Here is a 25,535-nt window from a genome sequence, read left to right as displayed (position 1 = left end):
CCCCCCAGGGGGGATGGTCACGCCGCAATCCCTTCTCCCCCATTCTCCTCTCGGGATCTTGGGCACGCACACACATGCACCCGGCGAAAATTTTAAGCCACGGGGTCCGGGATGCGAACCACGGTGGACTACATGGGAGTCCAGCGACATAGCCATTACGCTAAAGAATTATTTATTTATATTTATTAGTTCATTTATTTTATTTTTTAAATAATTTTATTTAACTTTATTTATTGATTTTAATTTGACCAGAGAAAGAGAGAGAGAGAGGGAGGGAAGGAGGGAAAGTGAGAAAGCAAGCCGCCGAATCTGGGACTTGAACCTCCGTCAGCCATGTGGGAGTCCAGTGCCCTTAACCACCACGCCACCTGGGCCCCTTGGTCATTTATTTTTAATTTGACCACAGAGAGAGAGAGAGAAAGAGAGAAAGAGGGAAAGTGAGAAAGCAAGCCACAAGCCACCAGGTCCAGGATTTGAACCATGGCCGGTCACGTGGGAGTGTCCAGCAACGGTGTGAGTTTGCAGTCTCCAGGTCCGGTACTCAAACTGCAGTCGCCTATGTAGGAGTCAGTGACATAACCATTGTGCCATCTGCTGGTCCTCACCACTGCATTCTTTTTTTTTTTTTTTCTTTTTCTTTCTATTATTACTATTATTATTGTATTCTGCGACTGCATTATTTCTTTTTCTTTTCTTTTTGTTTTTCTTTCTATTATTATTATTATTATTGTTATTTTTGGAGAGGTTTTTGCTATAGGGTGCGTGCGCTCTCCAGAGAGAGAGAGAGAGAGAGACAGAGAGATAGAAAGTGAGAAATCACCCCCCAGGGGGGATGGCCACGCCGCAATCCCTTCTCCTCCATTCTCCTCTCGGGATCTTGGGCACGCACGCACACGCACCTGGCGTGAGGTTAAGCCACCGGTTCCGGGACTCAAACCACGGTCAACTATGTGGGAATCCAGCGACATAGCCATTACGCTAACTGCTGGTCCCTCTATTATTATTATTATTATTATTATTATTGTATTATTATTATTGTATTCTGCCACTGCATTATTTTGACAGGGTGACCGTATGTGCAAAGGATGAGGTTATGCAACCACATTCTAGACAGAGCCTCCGACCATCGCTCTATGAAAAGAACACGTCCCCCGTCCCTCCCGGGCCCCAGGGTTGAGGCGGCCCAGCAGCTGGTCCTGGGCCATAGATGCTGGAAGGGCGATGCTCTCTGTTGTCACAGGCGCCTGCCTGACCACACCTCATGCATGCATTCATACTATGTCACTCACCACCCCGCAGGAAAAGCCCTTCTCTCTGTCCCTCCCTCTGGGTCCTGGAGCCAAGCCTAGCCAGGGCTGGCAAGACCAAGCTTCTGATTGACTGGTCCCCCACGGGAGGCACCTCCTGGAAACCATCCCAGCCACTTTCACTTGACAGGTGAGGAAACGGGAGGCCCACAGAGGGGATCCACCTGCCCGGGACAACCAGTGGGGCAGCTAGGATTTGAATGAACAAGCCCTTTCTGACCCCAAAATCCTGCGCTATTTTCCGATGGCCGCAGCATCTCTCTATAGTGCAGCTTCGGTTTCGAAGCCGTAATATTAGCCCTGGGCTGGTGTCTGGTGGTGACCTGGGTTGGATTCACAGAGGGGTGTGGATGACCTGGGAGACGTTAGAGAATGACACACCGTCTCTCCTCCTTGACAACCCTTGGGCTGGATTCTCCAAGTCTCAGGAAACCAGGTTGCAATAAAGTCTGATGGCGACACCAGCCTTTGATCCAGGCTTACCGTATGATCAGCAGTGAGCCAAGCATCTAAGTCTGGTTACCATCAGGGCTGCAGGTGGCATAGTGGTTTAGGTGTTGGACTCCCACACGGCTGGCCACGGTTTGAGTCCTGGCCCTGGTGGCTTGTTTTCTCACGTTTTCTCCCTTTCTCTATCTCTCTGTGGTCAAACTGTAAGAAAATAATAATGAATAAGATTAATTTTTTAAAAATAATGACTTATTTTCATTGTATTTATTCATTCGTTTATTTTAATTTGTTCAGAGGAAGACACGGAGAGAGAGGGAAAGTGAGAAAGCAAGCCACCAGGGCCAGGACTTGAACTGTGGTCAACCATGTGGGAGTGTCCAGCGCCCTAACCACCACGCCACCTGCTGGCTCCTCTTTATTCATTTTTTTAAGGTTTCTGCCATTCCCTGCGTGCACTCGCCAGAGAGAGAGAGAGAGAGAGATGGAGACAGTGAGAAGGGAAGTGAGAAATTACCCCCTAAGGGGATGGCGATGCTGTAATCCTTTCTTTATTTTCTTCCGGGATCTTGGGCGTGCACGCGCGCACACACACACACACACACACACACACACACCCTCCGTATGAGTTTTAAGCCACTGGGCCCAGGACTCCAATCACGGTCAGCCATGTGGGAGTCCAGCAATGTAACAAGTATGTCATCTACTGGTCCCAAATAACTTTTTTAACGATGACGGTTACTATCTTAGGAATGAAGCAATCGAAGTTCAGAGAGGTGCAGACACTTCACTGAGGTCACACAGCTAAGAGACAGATTTTTTTTTTTGGAATTATTTATTTAATTTTATTTATTAATTCATTTATTTCTATTTTGGCCAGAGAGAGACACACACACACACACACAGAGGGAAATTGAGAAAGCAAGCCACCAGGTCCAGGACTCAAACCGTGTTTGGCCATATGGAAGTGCCCAGTGTCTTAACTACCATGCCACCCACTGGCCCCCTGACAGATTTTTTTTTTTAGAGAATTATTTTATTTACTTGTTTATTTATTTTTTTGATTTGACCAGAGAAGGACAGAGTTAGAGAGAGAGAAGGAAAGTGAGAAAGCAAGCAGCTCGTTTCGGGACTTGAACCGTGGTTGGCCATGTGGGAGTCCAGCACCTTAACCACCATGCCACTTGCCAGGCCCCAGATTTTTATTTTTTTAACAGTAATGAATTGATCTATCTAGTTATTTGTTGTGATTTTCAGGTCACCGAGTCTGGGACTCGAACCACAGTTGCCATGTGGGAATTCAGTGCCTCAACCACCATGCCACCTGCCAAGCACCTAAGAGGCAGATTTTTTTTTTTTTTTTGGAGAGATTTTCACTGTAGGGCGCGTGCGCTCGCCAGACAGACAGAGAGAGACATAGAGACAGAAAGCGAGAAATCACCCCCCAGGGGGGATGGTCACGCCGCAATCCCTTCTCCTCCATTCTCCTCTCGGGATCTTGGGCACGCACGCACACGCGCCCGGCGTGAGTTTTAAGCCACCGGGTCCAGGACACGAACTGCGGTCGACCACGTGGGAATCCAGCGACATAGCCATTACGCTAACTGCTGGTTCCCGAGGCAGATTTTTATTAATCCTTTGGCAAGTTCATGTCCAGGTGTGGCCCTGGAATGATTTAGACCCCTGGTAGTTTTTTTTTTTTTTTTAATAATTATTTATTTATTTATTTCCATTTGTTATTGTTATTATTTTTTTTTTCTTTATGTGACGAGAGAGAGAGAGAGCGAAGGAAAGTGAGAAAGCAAGCCACCAGGTCCAGGACTTGAACCATGGTTGGCCATGAGGGAATCCAGCGCCTTTATCCACCACACCACCTGCTGGCCCTGATTCCTGGTAGTTTTAAAACTGTTTTGGCCAGGATCCTCTTTGAGCCGAGGAAGCTGCAGGCAAAAGTTACAGCACGCTCATAATTTTGGCTGGACTGTCCCCTGTCCCATCTGGCAGCTTGTCCCTGACGGATCCTGAAGTTCTTCCTCTGTATTCTTGAAATTTTGGATGCTCAGAATGGAAACTTCCCCCAAAACCTAGAAGATATCTTTTACTTCAAACTTTCTGAGGAGGGGTTGGCAGGTGGCATGGTGGTTAAGGGCACTGGACTCCTACACGGCCCAGAGCAATTCGAGTCCAAGACCTGGCAGCTTGCTTTCTCACTTTCCTTCTCTCTCTCTCTCTCTCTCTCTCTCTCACTCTGTCCCTCTCTGGTCAAATTAAAATAAATAGGGATTAGCAGTTGGTGTAATGGCTATGTCACTGGACTCTCATGCAGTTGACCGTGATTTGAGTCCCAGACCAGATGGCTTAAATTCACGCCGTGCGCGTGTAAATGCATGCCCAAGATCCCGAGAGGAGAATGGAGGAGAAGGGATTGTGGCATGGCCATCCCCCCTGGGGGGTGATTTCTCGCTTTCTGTCTCTCTGTCTCTCCCTGTCTTTCTGGTGAGCACATGTGCCCTATAGCAAAAAAAAATAATAACTCTCCAAAATAATAGTAAAAGAAATAAACTAAATAAAGTTAGTAAAATAATTTTTTTTCTATTTAACTTTATTTAATTATTTAGTTTAATTTGACTGGTGGGGGGGAGAGAGAGAGAGAGAAAGCAAGCCTCCAGGTCCGGGACTTGAACGGCAGTTGACCATGTGACAGTCCAGTGCCCTTAACTATCACGCCACCTGCTAACTCTGAAGTTTAATAAAATAATTCTTTATTTTTTTAAAGATTGATTTGATTTAACTTTATTTACTTATTTTAATTTGACCACAGAGGGACAGAGTGTGTGTGAGAGAGAGGGAGAGAGAGAGAAGGAGAGTGAGAAAGTAAGCCACCAGGTCCAGGACTCGAATCCTGGTTGGCCATGGGGGAGTCCAGCGCCCTTAACCACCACGCCACCAGCCGGCCCCAATAAAATCTTTCTTCTTTTTTTTTTTTGGAGACATTTTTCGCTATAGGGCGTGTGCGCTCGCCAGACAGACAGAGAGAGACATAGAGACAGAAAGCAAGAAATCACCCCCCAGAGGGGATGGCCACACCGCAATCCCTTCTCCTCCATTCTCCTCTCGGGATCTTGGGCACGCACGCACACGTGCCCGGCGTGAGTTTTAAGCCACCGGGTCCAGGACGCGAACCGCGGTCGACTACGTGGGAGTCCAGCGACATAGCCATTACACTAACTGCTGGTTCCCACCAATAAAATAATTCTTAAAAAAAGAAAAAGAAAAAAGTTACTGGGGAAAATAATGTCTTTGGGGTGAGGCAGGCTTTTGGGATTGAGGGAGTTGGGGGGTGGGTAGCGGGACTCCAGGCAAGATCAGATTGCCTTGAGTCTAGGCTGGGACAGGAAGAGAGGAGAAGGGCTGGGGATGGGAGATAGCATTGGGGTACCCTTGGACTCTAGCCAGCCCCAGCACCGGCCCTTCCAGAACAAGCTTGGATGTGGATCCTGGCACCAGCCAGCGCCTGTGTTCCTGCACTCCTTTGGAGGGGCCCACACATCTTGTATAACAAGTCCCCAATTGGTGGCTGGCTGGACCAACCTGAGAAACCAGCCTTCCTTGGGTGTGAACCAGACGTGGGGCTGGTAGTTGGCAGATAATGCCCGGGACGGCGTGCAGGTGGGGCTCCGTCTGGCAGGGCAGGGCTGGGCTGTCTTTTCTGGTGTCAGGGATGAGGCCTAGGGCAGGTGTAGAGAAGGGATGGGTATGTCAGTACGCGTGGCGTTCGAGCGTGTTAGGTTTTTCTCTTCCTTTTTCTTTTTTTAAAAGAGATTTATTGCTATAGGGCGCGTGCACTCACCAGACAGACAGACAGAAAGTGTGAAATCACCTCCGGTGGGTTGACCAAACTGCAGTCCCTTCTCCATTTTCCTCTTGGGATCTTGGGCCACGCACGCACATGTGCTTGGTGTGAATTTTAGACACCAGGCCCAGGACTCATATCATGGTTGACTATGTGGGGGGAGTCCAGCGACATAACCATTAAACCATCTGCTGGGGGACCAGCAGGTTGGCATAATGGCTATGTCGCTGGACTCCCCTGTAGGCAACTGCAGTTCGAGTCCTGGACCCGTTGGCGTAAGCTCATGCTGAGCACGTGTGTGTGCGTGGCCAAGATCAGGAGAGGAGAATGGAGCAGAGGGGATGGTGGCGTGGCCATCCCTTCTGGGGGGTGATTTCTCACTTTCTGTCTCTCTGTCTCTCTCTGTCTTTCTGGCGAGCAAAAACCTCTCAAAAAAAAATCTAGTTTGATTTTTTTTAAAATTTGCTATTGGGGGGTGGACAGCAGGTGATGTGATGGTTAGGGACTCTGGTCTCCCACATGGCCAGCCATGGTTCAAGTCCTGGACTGGTGACTTGCTTTCTCACTTTCCCTCTCTCTCACTCTCTTACTCTTGTCAAATTAAAATAAATAAATAAATAAAGTTAAATTTAAAAATATATTTAAATTAAAAAAAAAGAATTATTTATTTATTATCATTATTTTTCAATTTTGACCAAAGAAAGAGAGCAATCAGCCAGGTCTGGAACTCGGACCATAGTCAGCCATGTGGGAGTTCAGTGCCCTTAACCACCCCTCCACCTGCCGGCTCCCAAAAGATACTTCTTTAAAAAAAATTTGCTATAGGGTGTGTGTACTCAACAGAAAAGACAGAGAGAAAGAGAGAAAACATCCCCAAGGAAATGGCCACACTGCAATCCCTTCTCCTCCATTTTCCCCTCAGGATTTTGGGCATGCATGCACATATGCCTACTGTGGTTTTCTTTTTAAAGAATTATTTTATTTATTTATTATTTTTTAAATTGTGTTTTAGAAATTTTAATTCTTTTTTTTTTTTGAGAGTTTTTTTTTTTTCCGTAGGGCACTTGCGCTCACCAGAAAGACAGAGAGAGAGAGAAAGAGAGAGAGAGAGAAAGAAGTCACCCCCCAGAGAGGATGGCCACCCCTCAGTCCCTTTTCCTCCAGTCTCCTCTCAGGATCTTGGGCATACACGCACACACACCTGTCCTGAGTTTAAGCCATCAGATCTGGGACTCGAACCACTGTCGACTACCTGAGAATCCAGAGACATAGCCACTACGCCAACTACTGGTCCCTCTTTTTAGAGAGATTTTTGCCCTAGGGCACACGCACTCACCTGAGAGAGATAGAGACAGTGAGAGAGAAAATGAGAAATTGCCACCTAGCGAGATGGCCACACCACAATCCCTTCTCCTCCACTTCCTCCTGGAACTTTGGGCACACACACCCATTCATGCCTGGCATGATTTTTCAAGCCACCAAGTCCAGGACTTGAACCGTGGTGGTAGACAATATGACAGCCCAGTATCTTAATCTCTACACCATCGGCTGGCCCCCAAACTAATTTTTAAAAATAGATTTATTTTAAATTGTATTTATTATTTATTATTTATTTTTTTGGAGAGTTTTTTTTTTTTTTTTTTTTTCTTAAAAGGGGGGTCTCGCCAGACAGACAGAGACAGAGAGACAGAAAGTGAGAACTCACCCCCCGGGGGGGATGGCCGTGCCGCATTCCCTTCTCCTCCATTCTCCTCTCCGGATCTTGGGCACGCACGCACACGCGCCCGACTTGTTTTAAATCACCGGGTCCAGGACTCGAACTGTGGTTGATGTAACCATTATGCCAATTGCTGGTCCTTCTCCTAACTAATTTTTAAAGGCTATTCTACGGCAATGTTAGGCTTACAGAAAAGTTTTAGAGTCCCTAAGCCTCCCTCTTCTCCCCGACAATTTCTTTTTTACATTAGGGGGATACATTTGTTATAATGAATGAACCTGTACAGATACATTGTATTAGTAGTATTGTTAGTTTATCTTTTTTTTTTTTTTTTGGCCAGAGGACACATGTTCCTACCAAAGAGAGACAGAAAGAGGGAGAAAGCACCCCCCCCCCATGGGCATGGTTCGACTGGAATCCCTTCTCCATCTCTCCCTCCTTTGGGGAGTTTGGGCATGCATGCACACGTGCCTGGCGTGTTTCTCAAACCGTCTGAAATAGGATTCAAACAGCGGTTGGCCATGCGGGATCTCAATCCCTATGCATAGGGCTTAACTGCTATAATGTGAGCCAGAGTCCTAGAATTTACCATTATAAAGCAGCATCAGAAAAAAAAAGTGTATAGGCACCAGCTGTTGGCGTAACGGCTATGTCGCTGGACTCCCGTGTAGTCAGCCGTGGTTCGAGTCCCGAACCCAGTGGCTTAAACTCACGCCGGACACGTGTGCGTGCGTGCCCAAGATCCCGAGAGGAGAATGGAGGAGAAGGGATTGTGGCATGGCCATCCCCCCTGGGAGGTGATTTCTTGCTTTCTGTCTCTGTCTTTCTGGTGAGCACATGCATCCTATAGCAAAAACCTCTCCGGAAAAAAAAAAAAAAATGGATGGGGCTAGCAGGTGACATGGGGGACTGTGTGGTTCGGGTACCAGACTCGTTTGAGAAACACACTGGGTGCGTGTACATGTGTGCCCCAGGTCCCCAAAGGAGAAAGGACAGAGTCATGATATTGTGGCACAATCATCCCCTTATGTGGGGGGTCCTTTCTCATCTCTCCTCTCTCTCTTAGGTGAGTACAAGCACCCTCTGGCAAAAAAATAAATAAATAAATAAATAAAAATAAATGAAAAAAGAAAAAGAAAATCATACCAGGCACATGTGTGTGCATGCCCAAAATCCCAAGAGGAAATAGAGGAGGAGAAGGGATTGTGGTGTAACCATACCCGGGAGGGGAGGGTTGATTTCTCACTCTCTCTGTGTCTCTGTGTCTCTGTGTCTCTGGTGAACACACATGCTTTATAGCAAAAATCTCTCTCTCTCTTTTTTTTAATAATTATTTTATTTAACTTTATTTATTTTAATTTGACCAGAGTGAAAAAGAGGAAAAGTGAGAAAGCAAGCTGCCAGGTCTAGGGCTCGAACCGTGGTTGCCTATGTGGGAGTCCAGCGCCTTTAACCACCATGCCACCTACTGGCCTCACAAAAATCTCTCTAAAAATAGGGGTGGGGGACTGGCAGGTGGTGTGGTGGTTAAAAGGGTTGGCTTCCCACATGGCTGACCACAGTTCGAATCCCGGACCTGGTGGCTTGCTTTCTCACTTTTCCTCTGTCTCTCTCTGATCAGACTGGAAAATAATAATAATAATAATAAATAAAGTAATTTTATTCCTTCATTCATTTATTTTTAATTTGACCATAGAGAGACACAGAGAACGAGAGAGAGGGAAAGTGAGAAAGCAAGCCCCCAGACCCGGTTACTCAAAAGGTGTCCAGAGCCTTAACCACCATACCACCTGCTGGTCCCAAAATAAAATAATAATAATTATTATTTTTTAATTTGTTTTATTCAACTTTATCTATTTATTTATTTTGACCAGAGAGGGACAGAGAGAGAGAGAAGGAAAGTGAGAAAGCAAGCGCCAGGTCTGGGACTCAAACTGTGGTCAGCCATGTGGGAGTCCAGCATCCTTAGCCACCACACCACCTGCCAGCCCCTAAAATAATGATTTTTTTTTAATTAAAAAAAAAAAAGTCTGGAGGCGTACCCCTGAGTGAACCCAGCTAGCCTGCTGGCTGGAGGTCATGGCTCCGGCGACCAAGAGGCGTCTTTGGTGTGTGGGATTCCCATGGATCAGCAGGTGCTGTCTGAGAGCGCACCAGGCTGGACGCCAGGGGGCGTCGAGGGTACGGCACGCGTGTGGCTGGTCCCCGCCAGCACTGACCCCCTGTACGTGTGTTCCCCAGGATGTTGCCAGTCACGGAGAGCATGCTCCACCTCCTGGGGCTGGAGAAGACGGCCTTCCGCAAGTACGCCCTGTCCCTGCTCCTGCTGTCCCTGCTCTTCTTCCTCTTCCGCCTGCTGCTGCAGTTCCTGCGCCTCTGCCGGGCCTTCTACGTCACCTGCCGCCGGCTGCGCTGCTTCCCCCAGCCGCCCCGTCGCAACTGGCTGATGGGCCACTTGGGCATGGTGAGTGCGGGCCGGGCAGGGCTGGGCAGGTGCAGGCGAGTTCGTGAGCATGACGGGGCAGCCCGGCTGCTGTACCCTAAGCTGGATGCTGCTGCCTAGTAGGCCCAGGCCACGTGGGAGCCCAGGGTTCGATTCCCCACACCGACCCTTAAGGCACTGGACTCCAACATGGTCAACTGCAGTTCAAGGCCTGGACCCACTAGCTTAAAACTCGACCCCCGGGCGCGTGTGCATGCATGCCCAAAATCTCAAGAGGAGACTAGAGAAGGAGGGATTGCAGTGTGGCCATTCCCCGTGTGGGGTGCTCTCTCGCTTTCTGTCTTTCTCTGTCTTTCTAGTGAGCACACGCACCCTATAGTGAAAATCTTCCAAAAAAAATAATAATAGAAATCTACGCATGGTGATGCGTACCGGTTGTCCCAGCTCAGTAAACAGAGGCAGGTGGCTTGCAAGACAATGAGACCCTTTCTGAACACACACATGCACACACACAAACACACACACACGCACACACACATACACACACATGCCAAAAAAGAATGGCAGGTCTGCAAGCTTCCCTCATCCTCCCCAAGAATCCGGTTAGGGATGTGAGCAGACCATTTCACAGGGTATAAGACTGAGTGAGGCTGGGACCAGCGGATGGCGTCATGGTTACGTCTCTGGACTCCTATGTGGTTGCTTGCTAGCCTGTGGTTTGAGTGCTAGATCCAGTGGCTTAAAACACACTGGAGGGAACCAGCAGTTAGCGTAATGGCTATGTCGCTGGACTCCCACGTAGTCGACCGCGGTTCACGTCCCGGACCCGGTGGCTTAAAACTCACGCCGGGCGTATGTGCGTGCGTGCCCAAGATCCCGAGAGGAGAATGGAGGAGAAGGGATTGCGGCGTGACCATCCCCCCTGGGATTTCTCGCTTTCTGTCTCTATGTCTCTCTCTGTTTGTCTGGCGAGCGCACGCATCCTATAGTGAAAACTTCTCAAAAAAAAAATTCACACTGGATGTGTGTGTGTGTGTGTGTGTGTGTGTGTATGCCCAAAGTCCCAAGAGGAGAATGGAAGAGAAGGGATTGCAGTATGGCCATCCCTCCTGGGCAGTGATTTCTCACTTTCTGTCTTTCTGTCTCTGTCTCTTCTGAGCACACACTCCCAATAGCAAAAAAATCTCTTTCTCTCAAAATAAACCAAAAAACAAAAAACTGAGGTTCAGGGTCAGGCCCCATGACCTAGTGGGGACCTGGATCACACATGCCTGACTGTGATTCAAATCCCAACTCTGCTGGCTTGAAAAACAAGCTGGGTCCATGTGCGTGTGTGTCCCAACTCCTAATGGGATGGGGAGACGCAGGAGGAGGCATTGCAGCGTGACTAATCCCCACTGGGAGGTGCTTTCTCCCTCTCGCTCTCCCTTCCTCTCTTTGTTTCTCTTTGCCTTGCCCTGGGAGGGGAGGAAACTGAGGCTCAGAGAGGCCAAGTGAGTGTTGTGCTCTGGCAGCAGGTTGCTTGGTGGTTAAGGCACTGGATCCCACATGGTTGAGTCTGTGGTTCGAGTCCTGAATCTGGTGGTTTGTAAAACATGCTGGGCACATGTGCGTGCATGCCCCAAATCCCAGGAAGATAATGGAGGAGATGGGATTGCAGCATGGTCATCCCCCCACCCCCTGGCTGGGGGTGATTTCTTTTTTTTTTTTGGAGAGGTTTTTGCTATAGGGTGTGTGCGCTTGCCAGCCAGACAGAGAGAGACATAGAGACAGAAAGTGAGAAATCCCCCCCCATGGTCATGCCGCAATCCCTTCTCCTCCATTCTCCTCTAGGGATCTTGGGCATGCACGCACACGCGCCCGGCGTGAGTTTTAAGCCACCGGGTCTGGGACGCGAACTGTGGTCGACTACGTGGGAGTCCAGCGACATAGCCATTACGCTAACTGCTGGTTCCCGGGGGATGATTTCTCACTTTCTTTCTCTAGCTGTCTCTATCTCTCTCTCTCTTCCCAACAAGTGAATACACCCTAGGGCAGAAATATAAAAACAAACAAACAAACAAAAAAAACAGAGAAGGTACACCATTTACCCGGGGTCACACAGCTTGGGATGAGGCATAGCGGAGCCTAAAGACAAGCTCGTTGTATAATTCTACCGTTATCACTGTTCCAAGAAGTACGACGGTCTGAAATTTGGGATCCCGGGACCAGAAGGTGGCATGGTGGTTAAGGTGCTGGACACTCCCACATGGCTGACCATGGTTCAAGTCCTGGACCTGGTAGCTTGCTTTCTCACTTTCTCTCTCTCTCTCTCTCTCTGGTCAAATTAAAATAAATGAATGAATGAATAAAATAAATATTTTTTAAAAATTGGGGATCCCAAAATGAGGGTGGGGATGAAAGTGGGGGGATGACGAATTGTCCCCTAGGGGGCAGAATTGCCCCTGGTGAGAGCCACTGTTCTTCCCAATAACCTCATAAGCCGGTTGATTCCCCAAGGAATAGAAGAAACTGAAATACACATATTCAGTAGATGGCCCAAATCTAGCTCAGAATCTTTAAGCTCGTGGGCCTTTTTTAATTTCCAAAAGGCATGTGCATGAGACCCAAAGAAACAGGGACACACACACACACACAGAGAGAGAGAGACAGAGAGAGAGAGAGAGAGAGAAAAGGCAAGCCACCAGGTGTGGGACTACGAACCACAGTCAGTCATGTGGGAGTCCAACACCCTAACCACCACACCACTGGCTGGCTCACCCCAGGTCAGTACTTTAACTGCCGTCTTTGTTTCACATTGCTTTTTGTCTCTTTTCTTTTTTTCAATACTTTTTAAAAAATTTTACTTTATTTATTTATTTTTAATTTGACCAGAGAAGGACAGAGAGAGATGGAGAGAGAGAGAGAGAAAGAGAAAGTGAGAAAGCAAGCCACCAGGTCCGGGACTCAAACCATGGTCAGCCATGTGGGAGTCCAGCACCCTTTACCACCATACCTAACCTGCTAGCCCCCTGAAACTTTTTTTTTTTTAATGAATTAATGTACATTCATCCCCTAAGCATCGTCACAACATACCCAATGTGGTTTCCCATCTAGAATAAACTGCGTAGTGGCTTAATCGTGCCTGTTATCGTGGTTCAGGGGATAATAGGCTTTTAGTCTTTTTTTAATTATATGTGTTGGGAGAGGGATGGACTAGATGCTGCAATCCTCCAGCCGCCAGTAGTTTTTGCCATGGGGCAGGTGCCACCCCCGCCCTGCGTTCCATTCTTTTAATTTCATGCATACGTGCCAAGGATTTCTTCCTTTTTCTTTTTCTTTTTTTTGGAGAGGTTTTTGCTATAGGGTGCGTGCGCTCGCCTGAAAGACAGAGAGAGACAGAGAGACAGAAAGCGAGAAATGACCCCCCAGGGGGGATGGTCACGCCGCAATCCCTTCTCCTCCATTCTCCTCTCGGGATCTTGGGCACGCATGCACACGTGCCTGGTGTGTTTACACCACCAGGTCCAGGACGCGAACCGGGTCATGGGAGTCCAGCGACATAGCCATTACGCTAACTGCTGGTCCCAGTGCCAAGGATTTCTGTAGGCAAATACTAACTCATTCAGTCTTCTTGACAATCCTAGGAGGCAGGTCTTCTGACTATCCTCAATTTACTCCCAAGAGCCCTAAGACACAGAGAGATTAAGTAGCAGACCCTAGGTCACACTGTTTGTAAGTGGTGAAACCAGATTCGAACCCAGGTTGTCTGGTTCTAGCATCCTTGCCTGCTCTGCCCTCTCTTGCTTCTGGTTTCTGGATGAGAAAAATCTGTTTTTCTTTAAGAATTTTTTTAAAAATTTAATTCCATTTGTTATTATTATTGTTGTTGTTTTTTTTTTTTTGAGAGAGAGTTTTTTGCTATAGGGCATGTGCTCTCCCCAGAAAGACAGAGACAGAGAGACAGAAAGTGAGAAATCACCCTCCCGGGGGGATGGCCACACTGCAATCCCTTCTCCTCCATTCTCCTCTTGGGATCTTGGGCACGCACGCACACGCGTCCGGCGTGAGTTTAAGCCACTAGGTCTGCGACTGCAACCACAGTCGACTACGTGGGAGTCCAGCGACATAGCCATGACGCCAACTGCTGGTCCCCAGAATCCAGTATCTTTAACCACCATACCACCTGCTGGCTCCCAGAATGATTTGATTAACTTTATGTATTATTATTATTTTAATATTTCTAGGGAGAGACAGAGAGAGAGAGAGAGAGGAGAAATGAGAAAACAAGCCTCCAGGTCCGGGACTCAAACCACATTCGGCCATGTGGGCATGTCCAGTGCTTCAACCACCATACCACCTGCCGGCCCCCAATAAAATCATTGTTAAAAAAATAAAAGAAAATGAATCTAATGCCTGCTGATCTGTCCGGAGGCAGGGTTCAGGCAGTGACGCAAGCCCTGGGAGTGGCTGGAAATACAGATGGCACTTCCCTGACTCAGCCTGCTGCTCACGTCCCACTTTGTGGCCTGGTTCCACACAGGAGCTGGGGGCTGAGCATCCTTGTTCTAATCCATTCCCATCACGGCATTCTTTTAAAGTTTTTTTTTTTTTTTTTTTTTTAAACCATGGGGTGTGTGCTCTTGCTGGAGGGACAGAGAGAAATGGATAGTCATGCTGCAATCCCTTCTCTTTTCTCTTCTTTGAGACTTTGGGCACGCACACCCCTGTGCCCAGTGTGATTTGCAAGCCACCAGATCTGGGACTTGAACTGCAATTGGCTAGGTGGGAGTCCAGCTGCCTTCACCAGCATGCCACCTGCCAGCCCCCTATTTAATTTCATTTATTGCTGTTGCTATTATTTCCCCAGACGGGAGGGAGGAGTGAGAAAGCAACACCAGGCCTGAGATTTGAACTGCCGTTGGCCATGTGGGAGTCCAGCACCTTAACCACCATGCCATGGTCGACTTTAACTTCTCAAACTCCAGCCTTGGGGCAAACCCAAGCTGGGATGCTCGCTCTGCCTTCAGAGGGAGAAGAGAGAACTGATTCCTTCTCATTTCTTTTCTATCTTTTTTTTTTTTTTTTTTTTGGAGAGGTTTTTGCTATAGGGCGCGTGTGTCGCCAAAAAGACAGAGAGAGACAGAAAGCGAGAACTCACCCCCCAGGGGGCATGGCCACACTGCAGTCCCTTCTCTTCCATTCTCCTCTTGGGATCTTGGGCACGCATGCACACGCACCTGGCTTGAGTTTAAGCCGCCAGGTCCGGGACTCGAACTGCAGTCGGCTACGTGGGAGTCCAGCAACATAGCCATGACGCTAACTGCTGGTCCCCTTTCCCATTTCTCAGATGAGCAAATGGAGCCACTCACAACCACACAGTATTTCTGGGCTTGTTCCGAGGGTGAAGGAGGTGACCGGGAGGAGAAACTGGGGAAACCAGGTCTGGGCCTCGCCTCACTGCTCCTCCCTTATCCGCTCTAGTACCTTCCGAATGAGACCGGCCTCCAAGACGAGAAAAAGGTGTTGGATAACATGCATCACGTCATCCTGGTGTGGGTTGGACCTGTCCTGCCACTGTTGGTCCTGGTGCACCCTGATTACATCAAGCCCCTGGTGGGCGCCTCAGGTAGGTGAACTGGGCCTTTGAGCAGTGGGAGAAACTTCCACTCGCATGGGCTTCTGGGCTTCTAGTTGAGTTATCAAGAGGAAGGGTTATTTCAGTAGGGCTTTGAAGGGTGAAGAGGAGTTTGCCTAAGCACACAGGGCAATCCAGATTGTGGGAACAGCATGGGGCAGAGGTACGACAATGTCGAAGAGTTCTAGGAACTCAGTGGGGAATGTCCACCCACTTGGAAGTTAGAGCTGAGCCCGTTTAGATAGGAAGTTGGTGGCAGAAGGTTTTGTTAAGGAGGTATTGCTGAATCCCGGGCCATAGCCCTCCGATTGGCTGGTTTCTGACACTCCCACTATGGCCGATGTTCTCGGGGGCCCAGCCAGCAGTGGGTCCTCATCACGTGGGCTGACCCTGAGTGGCAGGGAGGGAGCTGCTACTTCCTATCTTCAGGTGCAGGACACCCTAGTGTACTTGGCACCCAGCTCCCATGTCCTCCTCCTCCAGGAAGCCTTCCTGACTTCCCCCAGATAGACCATAACTCTCCCCTCTATTCTAGCCCTTTTGGCCTGGGTGTGTCTGTGCTATGCTCTGTCTCATATGGGGGACTCTGGACCCTCAGTATAACCTCATGTGTGGCTGGGTACCTCCAGAGCATCAGGGACATTTGAAAAAAAGAGTGATGGGAGGGACCAGCAGTTGGCGTCATGGCTGTGTCGCTGGACTCCCATGTAGTCGACCGTGGTTCAAGTCCCAGACCCGGTGGCTTAAACTCACGCCGGGCGCGTGTGCGTGCGTGCCCAAGATCCCGAGAGGAGAATGGAGGAGAAGGGATTGCGGCATGGCCACCCCCTGTGGGGGCGGTGATTTTTCGCTTTCTGTCTCTCTGTCTCTCTCTGTCTTTCTGGCGAGCGCAGCACGTGCCCTATAGCGAAAACCCCTCAAAACAAAACAAAACAAAAACATCAACAAAAACCAAGCTGCTCACCCTGACCATCTTTTCTTAGACAATCTCCTCCAAGGTAGGGTCACCATCTCTTTTTACCAGAAGAGAAAACCTGGAGGCCAACAGGTGGTGTGGTGGTTAAGGCACTGGACTCCCACATGGCTGATTGTGGTTTGAGTCCCGGACCTGGTGACTTGCTTTCTCACTTTCCCTTTCTCTCTCTCTCTCTCTGCTCACATTAAAAGAATAATAATAATAATAACCAATAAAGTTAAATAAATAATTTTTAAGAAGACGACGAATCCTGGACACAGACTCTCCTAGGTAGGAGCTGTCTGCTTTAAAGGTTTGGCTGGGGAGGAGGCTTGAGAAGGTTTCTTAAAGCGCGTTTCAGTGAAGCTGGGCTTTGAACGCTGAGTAGGAATTTGCCAGGCGAGGATTATCGGATGGGGGATTTTGCTGGTGCAAAGGCGTATGTGTGTGAAAGGAGTAGGGGAGTTCAGGTATTATGGGATGGCTGGAGTGGAGGTGATGCTGGGGAGAAGCAGGAAATGAACTAGATTGCAAAGTGAATACGATTATACTTTTAAAAACGATTATGCATTTTATTCACTCATTTATTTTAATTTGACCGGAGAGAGAAAAGGAGAAAGCAAGCCACCAGCTCCAGGACTCGAACCATGGTTGGCCATGTGGGAGTATCCAGCGCCTTAACCCTCATGCCACCTGCTGGTCTCACGATTGTACTTTTTTTTTTTTTTTAATAATGATTTATTTTATTTTATGTCATCATTCATTTTAATTTTTAGTTTGACCAGAGAGAGACAGAGGGTGAGAGTGAGAGAGAGAGGAAGTGAGAAAGCAAGCCACCAGATTCAGGACTTGTGCCATGGTTGGCCATGTGGGAGTGTCCAGCGTCTTAACCCCCCTTTCACCTGCTGGTCTCACGATTGTACTTTTTTTCTGGGTGGGGTGATCGGGAGCCGTGGGAGGTGTTTGAGCAGGGCAGGCAATAGTCAGATCGGGGTTCAGAGCCTGGAGTCCAAAGCCCAGAGAGGAAGGAGAAGCAATGAAATGTTCACTTTCTTCTCCTGTGCTGCTACCTCTTCCAGGAAGCCTACCTGGACTTCCAGCAGGCTTTTCTCTGTCTCCCCCTTAGCACCTGGCATGCTTTCTACCTTCCTGGGAATTCCATGGTATGTCTTTGCTTCCCTTTCCTCCCTCCCCACCTGGGAGCACCTCTAGGCAGGGTGTGGAGCTGGGCTGCCTCTGGGTAACCAGCTTCACCAACATGGGGTGGGCACAAGAGGTGACAGAGGAAGTGCGTTAATGGGAGAATGAGTGGCCATGAGTGCACACCCAGTTGGCCAATTCCTAGGGCGCGTGTGTGTGGGTGGCTGAGTCACTTACAGGTAAAAGGCACTTCCTTCCTGGACCCCTGCCCATTCAGTCCCTAATCCGTTTGTACAGAGAAGGAGGATTTCCCCACTCACTTATCCTTCCACCTATCCACCCACCCATCCGCCTAGTCATCTGTCTAGCTATGTTTTTCTTTTTTCTATTTTTTTTTATTTTAATTTTTTTAGTGTTTTTAAAGAATTGTTTTTGGGGGACCAGCAGTTAACCTAATGGCTACGTTGCTGGACTCCCATGAAGTAGACCGTGGTTCAAGTCCCGGACCTGGTGGCTTAAACTCACGCCGGACATGTGTGCGTGTGTGCCCAAGATCCCGAGAGGAGAATGGAGGAGAAGGGATTGTGGCGTGGCCATCCCCCCTGGGGGATGATTTCTCTCTTTCTGTCTCTCTGTCTGTCTGGCGAGCGCACACGCCCTACAGTGAAAAGAATTATTTTTGGGCCGGCAGGTGGCATGGTGGTTAAGGATACTGGTCTTCCATATGACCAACTGCGGTTCAAGTCAGTCCCAGACCTGACGGCTTGCTTTCTCACTTTCTCTCTCTCTGTCCCTCTCTGGGCAAATTAAAATAAATAAATAAGCTTTTTTTTCTTTTTTTTTTTTTGAGAGGTTTTTAGCTATAGGGCGCGTGCGCTTGCCAGACAGACAGAGAGAGACAGAAAGCAAGAAATCACCCCCCCAGGGGGGATGGCCATGCCGCAATCCCTTCTCCTTCATTCTCCTCTCGGGATCTTGGGCACGCATGCACACGCGCCCAGCGTGAGTTTTAAGCCACCAGGTCCGGGATGCGAACCGCGGTTGACAACGTGGGAGTCCAGCGACATAGTCATTATGCTAACTGCTGGTCCCAATAAAGTTATTTATAAATAAATAAATAAATAAATAAACACACAAATGAACTCGGAGTCATCCTCGCCTCCTGTCTCGCCACAGCTGCCATTGCCCCAAAGGATGACCTTTTCTATGGCTTCCTGAAACCATGGCTGGGTGAGTACAACACAGGGTGGGCTGAGGCTGGGACTTCAGAGAAAAAAAAAAAGGGGGCCGGATGAGGGGGTCCATCGGAGGGCTCCAGAGTAACAGGAGAAGGCCCCTGACTTCAGTCTTGTCGACCCAGGGGATGGATTGCTGCTTAGCAAAGGTGACAAGTGGAGCCGGCACCGCCGTTTGCTCACTCCTGCCTTCCACTTCGACATCCTGAAGCCCTACATGAAGATCTTCAACCAGTGCACTGACATCATGCATGTATGTCCCCAGACGTCACGGGACGAGGGCGTCCTGGGAGGGAGACCGGTCCAAGCTCCAATTCATGGTCAGGACACATGATGTCAGAGGCCTCACTTCCTTTATAAAGTGGGCATATTGGGACCACAGATGGCCTAATGGTTATGTCACCGGACTCCCACATAGTTGACATGGTTCGAGTCCTGGACCTGGCAGTTTAAAACTCACGCTGGGTGTTGGGACCAACAGTTAGCATCATGGCTATGTCACTGGACTCCCATGTAGTCGACCATGGTTCGAGTCCCGGACCCGGTGGCTTAAACTTACACCAGGCGCGTGCGCGTGCGTGCCCAAGATCCCGAGAGGAGAATGGAGGAGAAGGGATTGTGGCATGGCCATCCTCCCCTCGGGGGTGATTTCTCACTTTCTGTCTCTCTGTCTCTCTGTCTGTCTGGCAAGTGCACGTGCCCTGTAGCGAAAACCTCTCCAGTTAGCCATTACGCTAACTGCTGGTCCTGCCGGTTTGTGGTTTTCAAACCCAGGTACCATGCGTCTCTCTTCCAGGCTAAGTGGCGGCGGTTGGCAGCGGGCTCGGTGGTCTCCCTGGACATGTTCAAGCACGTCAGCCTCATGACCCTCGACAGTCTTCAGAAATGCGTCTTTAGCTACAACAGCAACTGCCAAGAGTGAGTGGGGCCTCTCTGGGGAAGACAGAGCCTGCCGCTCCCAGGGTGAAGGGTGGGAGGGGAAAGAGAACTCCCCCGGGCCAAGAGACCCTGAATGGTGGGCCCCATCCCATGGATAATGCATGTGCTTTTGGGAAACGGACGTCACCTCTATGAACCCAAGTTCCCTTATCTAAAATCTGGGTATCAGGACTAGCGGATGGGCGTGGTAGATAAGATGGCTGCATCCCACATGGCTGACAGTGCAGTTCAAGGGCCAGACCCTGCAGCTTGAAAAACAGGCTGACTCCTGTGTGTGTGTCTGTGTGGGTGCCCAAAATCCCAAAAGGAGGGACAGATGGAGAAGAGATCCCACTGTAACCATTTCTTTCTTTCTTTTTCTTTTTTTTGGAGAGGTTTTTGCTATAGGGCACGTGTGCTCACCAGAAAGGCAGAGAGAGACAGAGAGACAGAAAGCGAGAAATCACCCCCCCCCGGGGGGAGATGGCCACGCCGCAATCCCTTCTCCTCCATTCTCCTCTCGGGATCTTGAGCACTCACGCGCATGCGCCTGGCGTGAGTTTAAGCCACTGGGTCCAGGACTCAAACCACGGTTAAATACATGAGAGTCCAGCGACATAGCCATGATGCTATCTGCTGGTCCCTCTTTCTTTTTTTTTTTTTAAAAATGAAATTATTTATTTAATTTTATTTATTATTATTATTCAATTTGATCAGAGAGAAACAGAGAGAGAGAGTATGTCAGAAAGCAAGCCTCTAGGCCCAGGACTTGAACCGTGGTCGGCCATGCGGGAGTCCAGCACCTTAACTACCACCCCACCTGTCAGCCCCCAGTAAGACCATTTCTCATGGAGGTGCTTCCCATTCTCTCTCTGGCCAGTGCATACACCCTCTGGCAAAAAAAATAAATAAATAAAAATAAAAATTATCTTCAGTTTTGTGATTACTATGCATGCTCTCACCAGACTGAGACAAAAATAGAGAGAGGGAAAGTGAGAAAGCACCCCCCGGGGGGATGGCCATGCTGAAATCCCTTCTTCTCTTGGGATTTTGGGCACACACATGCACCAAGTGTGTTTTGCAAACTGCTGAGGCTGGGACTAGAACTCTGAAGTTGAATCAGGACTTGAACCACCATGCCATGGGCTGGTCTACATCAGAAATACTTTTCCTTTTTTTTTATATTTTCTTTCAGTTTTTGCTATAGGCCATGTATACTTGCCAGAGAGAAAAAGAGGAAGAAAAACTGAGAAATTACTCCCTACGGGATGGTCATGCTGTGATCCCTTCTCCTCCATTCTCCCTTTAGGATTTTAGGCTCACACATGCACACACACACACACACACACACACACACACACACCCCAGGGATGTTTTACAAGCAGCCAGTCTAGGACTCGAACTACAGTCGGCCATATGCAAAAACAGTACTTTAATCACCATGCCATGTACCAGCCCCAGCCCAACCAAATAATTTTAAAAAATAGTTATTTATTTAATTTTATTTTTTATTATTATTCATTTGTTTGTTTGTTTATTTATTTATTTATTTTTTAGTTTGACTAGAGAGAGACAGAGGGTGAGAATGAGAGAAAGAGGAAGTGAGAAAGCAAGCCACCAGATTCAGGACTTGAACCCTGGTTGGCCATGTGGGAGTGTCCAGCACCTTAACCACCACGCCACCTGCTGGTCCCTGTTATCATTATTTTTTAATTTGACCAGAAAGAGAGAAAGGGAAAATGAGAACACAAACCACCAGCTCTAGGACTCAAACCGTAGTCAGCCATGTGGGAATCCAGCGCCTTTAACCACCACGCCACCTGCCAGCCCCAAGAATTATTCTTATTTAACTTTATTTATTTATTTATTTTGATTGGAACAGAGAGGGACAAAGCGAGAGAGAGAGAGAGAGGAAGTGAGAAAGCAAGCTTCCAGGTCCGAGATTCGAACTGCAGTCGGTTATGTATGAGTCCAGTACCCTTAACCACCATGCCACCTGCTAGCCCCCATATTATTATAAGTTCTTAATTTGACCAGAGAGCCAGAGAGGGAAAATGAGAAAGCAAGCTGCCAGGTCCAGGACTTGAACCATGGGCAGCCATGTGGGAGTCCAGCGCCTTCACCTTCACGCCACTGCCATCCCCAGCACAACCAAATCTTACAGCGCGAATTCTGGGGGACACCCACCCGCTAGCAGGGCCTCTCTTCTCCCGCAGGAAGATGAGCGATTACATCTCTGCCATCATTGAGCTGAGCGCGCTGGTCGTGCGGCGGCAGTACCGCCTGCACCACTACCTGGACTGCATCTACTACCGCACGGCGGACGGGCGGCGTTTCCGCCAGGCCTGCGACACTGTGCACCGCTTCACCACCGAGGTCATCCAGGTGCGGCGCCGGGCGCTGCAGCAGCAGGGGGCCGAGGCCTGGCTGAAGGCCAAGCAGGGCAAGACCTTGGACTTCATCGACGTGCTGCTCCTGGCCAGGGTGAGGCAGGGCGAGGTCCCCTAAGGGCGGGCCGCCTGGGCGGGCCTCCTGGGAATTGCACCAACTACACAGAACGGTAGATGTGGGACCAGGTGGATTGAAAATTACGGGGGAGGAGGTGGTGGTGGGACCAGCAGTTGGCGTAATGGCTATGTTGCTGAACTCCCACGTAGTCGACTGTGGTTCGAATCCCAGACCTGGTGGCTTAATCTCATGCCCGGCGCGTGTGCGTAAGAGCCCGATAGGAGAATGGAGGAGAAGGGATTGCGGCGTGGCCATCCCCCCTGGGGGATGATTTCTTGCTTTCTGTCTCTCTGTCTCTCTCTGTCTTTCTGGCAAGCACACGCGCCCTATAACAAAACCTCTCCCCGAAAAAAGAAAATGACACCGGACACATGTGCGTGCATGCTAAAAAGTTCTCAGAGGAGATGGGGTTGCAGCATGGCGCCTGGGGGGTGGTTTCTCACTTTTTCTCTGTCTCTCTCGGGCGAGTGCATGTGCTTTATAGCAAAAACTTAAAAAACGAACAAACTTGAGCCGCTCTGGCTCCAGCCGGTAGTGTGGGGGTTAAAGCAGCTGGATCTCAGGACCAGCAGGTGGCATAATGATTACGTTGTTGGACTCCCACTAGTCGATTGCAGTTCGAGCCTTGGACCCAGCAGCTTAAAACTCACACCGTGTGTGTGTGTGTGTGTGTGTGTGTGTGTGTGTGTCTGTGTGTGTGTATGTATGCCCAAAATCCCAAGAGGAGAATGGAGAAGAAGGGATCGCGGTATGGTTGTCCTCCCCCACGGGGGGGGCGATATCACGCTTTCTGTCTCTGTGTCTCTGTGTCTCTCTGGGGAGTGATTTCATGCTTTCTGTGTCTCTCTGGCAAGTGTATGTACCCTGCAGCAACATAACAAAAATCTCTCTAAAAATAAATAAATAAATAAATAAAGCAGCCAGATCCCACATGACTGACTGAATGGTTCACGTCCTGGACCCGGTGGTTTGAAAACCACACCAGGCGCCTGTACATACGTGTCCAAAATCCCAAGAGGAAGATGGAGAAGGGGTTGTGATGTAGTCCTCCCCTCTGGCGGGGTGTTTTCTCAATTTCCTTTTCCTCTCTCTCTCTAGCGAGTGCACATGTCCTACAGCAAAGAGAGACAGAGACAGAGAGAGAGAGAGAAGGCCTTTGTGTGTCTGTGGACTGAGAGGGTGGGGTGAGGCGTGCTGAGCATCCTTCACTCCCCATTCCAGGATGAAGAGGGAAAGGAGCTGTCGGACGAGGACATCCGCGCTGAGGCGGACACCTTCATGTTTGAGGGTGAGGACGAGGAGTGAGGCTGGGGGACCGGGGCGGGGCCCTGCCGCACCACAGGAAGCGTCTCTGCTACCCCCTGGCTTCATTTGGCACCTCGTCTGCTGGCAGGTCACGACACCACGTCCAGCGGACTCTCCTGGGTGCTGTTCAACTTGGCGAAGTACCCGGAATACCAGGAGAAATGCCGGGAAGAGATTCAGGATGTCATGAAAGGCCGGGAGCTGGAAGAGTTGGAGTGGTCAGTCGGGTCTGGGGGGTGACGGGGGAGCAGGGTGAGGCCAGAGCGCTGGGTGAGACTCTCTCCTCTAGAACTTTTTGATTTTGTGACATGAGACAGGTCACGTAAGCTTCCTGAGTTCTGATTTCTTTTTTGAAAGAATTATTTAATTTATTGTTTTATAAACAACTGTTTCTTTGGGACCAGTGGTTGGCTAATGGCTATGTCGCTGGACTCCCATGTAATTGGTTATAGTTTGAATCCTGGACCCGGTGGCTTAAACTCACGCCTGGCGCGTGTGCGTGCGTGCCCAAGATCCTGAGAGGAGAATGGAGGAGAAGGGATTGCGGTGTGGCCATCCCCCCTGTGGGGGGTGATTTTCAATTTCTTTCTCCTTTTCTGGAGAGTGCACACGACCTATAGCAAAAAAAAAAAAAAAAAGAAAAAAAAGGGAAAAGAAAAAGAAAAACCTCTTTAAAAAAGCTTATTTAATTGTGTTTATTCATTAGTTTTTTTTTTTTTTTTAATTGACCAGAGAGGGACAGAAAGAGAGAGAAAGTGAGAAAGCAAGCCACCAGGTCCAGGACCCAAACCATGGTCACCCATGTGGGAATGTCCAGCACCTTAACCACCACACCACCTGCTGGTCCCTTAATTTAATTTTTTAAAAGATTTATTTATTTATTATTATTATTTTTGCACATGAATTTGCCAGAGAGATGTGGGGGAGAGTGAGAAAGCAAGTTGCCAGGTCCAGAACTCAAACTGTGGTTGGCCATGTGGGAATTCCAGCACCTCAACCACTATGCCACCTGTTGTCCCCTATTATTAGTATTATTATTTAAACAATTATTTTATTTAACTTTATTTATTTATTCATTTATTCATTTATTTTTTAAATTTGACCAGAGAGGGACAGAGAGAGAGAAGGAAAACAAGAAAGCAAGCTGCCATGTTTGGGACTCAAATTGTGGCCGGCCAGGGTGGGGTCCAGTGCCCCCAACCACCACCATGCCACCCACTGGGCCTTTATGATTATTTTTAAAATTTGCCATAGGGAATATGTGCTCACCAGAGAGAGATGGAAAGTAAGACAGCAAGCTACTAGGCCCAAGACTTGAACCATGGTCAGCCACGTGTGAGTCTCGTACTCTAACCACCACATCACTTTCTGCTCCCCCCCTACCCTGAATTTCTTCAGCTATAAAATGGGGATAATGGTAGTTGCTAAGATGCTGTGTTGTTAAGACGCAGTGCTCTGGGGGCCAGCAGGTGGCATGGTAGTTAAGGCGCTGGACACTCCCACATGGCTGACCACGGTTCTAGTCCTGGACCTGGTGGCTTGCTTTCTCTCTCTCCTTCTGTGTGTGTCTCCCTAGTTAACATTTAAATAAATAAATAAATACAATTTGAATAAAAGGGGGCCAGCAGGTGATGTAGTGCTTAAGGCACTGGAGTCTCACAGGAGTGCATGTGCCCTATAGCAAAAAATCTTTTTTTTTTCTTAAGGGGTTTTCACCTCAGGGCATGTGCGCTCGCCAGAGAGAGACAGAAACAGAGACAGAGAGAGGGAAAGTGAGAAATCACTCCCCCTGAGGGATGGTCATGCCACAATCCCTTCTCCTCCATTCTCTTTTCAGGATTTTGGGCACTCATGCACACATGCCTGACTTGAGTTTTAAGCTGCCCTATCCAGGACTTGAACCGTGGTTGACTACATGGGAGTCCAGCAATGTAACCATTACACCAGCTGCTGGTCCCTCCTATGTCTCTCCAGTGAGCACATGTGCCCTATAGCAAAAGCTACAGCAAAAAAAAAAAAACAAAACTAGGGAACCAGCAGTTAGCGTAATGGCTAATTTGGTGGACTCCCACGTAGTCGACCGCGGTTCG

General features: G+C 48.9%; 1 protein-coding gene across 2 annotated transcripts in view; it reads left to right on the top strand.

The window, feature by feature from the left end:
• CYP4F22 (cytochrome P450 family 4 subfamily F member 22) overlaps nt 1-25,535 on the top strand; it is a 49,573-nt gene that overhangs the window by 16,118 nt on the left and 7,920 nt on the right. Inside the window, exons 1-9 of one of the 2 annotated variants that reach the window (XM_027765871.1) lie at nt 1,305-1,437; nt 9,566-9,788; nt 15,231-15,375; nt 18,656-18,709; nt 18,840-18,967; nt 19,511-19,632; nt 21,849-22,116; nt 23,362-23,428; nt 23,534-23,663. In XM_027765871.1, the coding sequence (XP_027621672.1) occupies nt 9,567-9,788; nt 15,231-15,375; nt 18,656-18,709; nt 18,840-18,967; nt 19,511-19,632; nt 21,849-22,116; nt 23,362-23,428; nt 23,534-23,663 (1,136 nt within the window). In that variant the 5' untranslated portion in view covers nt 1,305-1,437; nt 9,566. Of the gene's footprint in view, nt 1-1,304; nt 1,438-9,565; nt 9,789-15,230; nt 15,376-18,655; nt 18,710-18,839; nt 18,968-19,510; nt 19,633-21,848; nt 22,117-23,361; nt 23,429-23,533; nt 23,664-25,535 lie in introns of those variants that run through there. The other variant, XM_006162272.3, reaches the window with a different exon arrangement.

The sequence above is a fragment of the Tupaia chinensis genome, unplaced genomic scaffold (assembly GCF_000334495.1).
Source record: "Tupaia chinensis unplaced genomic scaffold, TupChi_1.0 Scaffold139785_1, whole genome shotgun sequence".
In the NCBI taxonomy this organism is placed as follows: Eukaryota; Metazoa; Chordata; class Mammalia; order Scandentia; family Tupaiidae; genus Tupaia; species Tupaia belangeri.
Note: the sequence above shows the minus strand (reverse complement) of the source record. Positions and strands in the feature narration are given on the sequence as shown.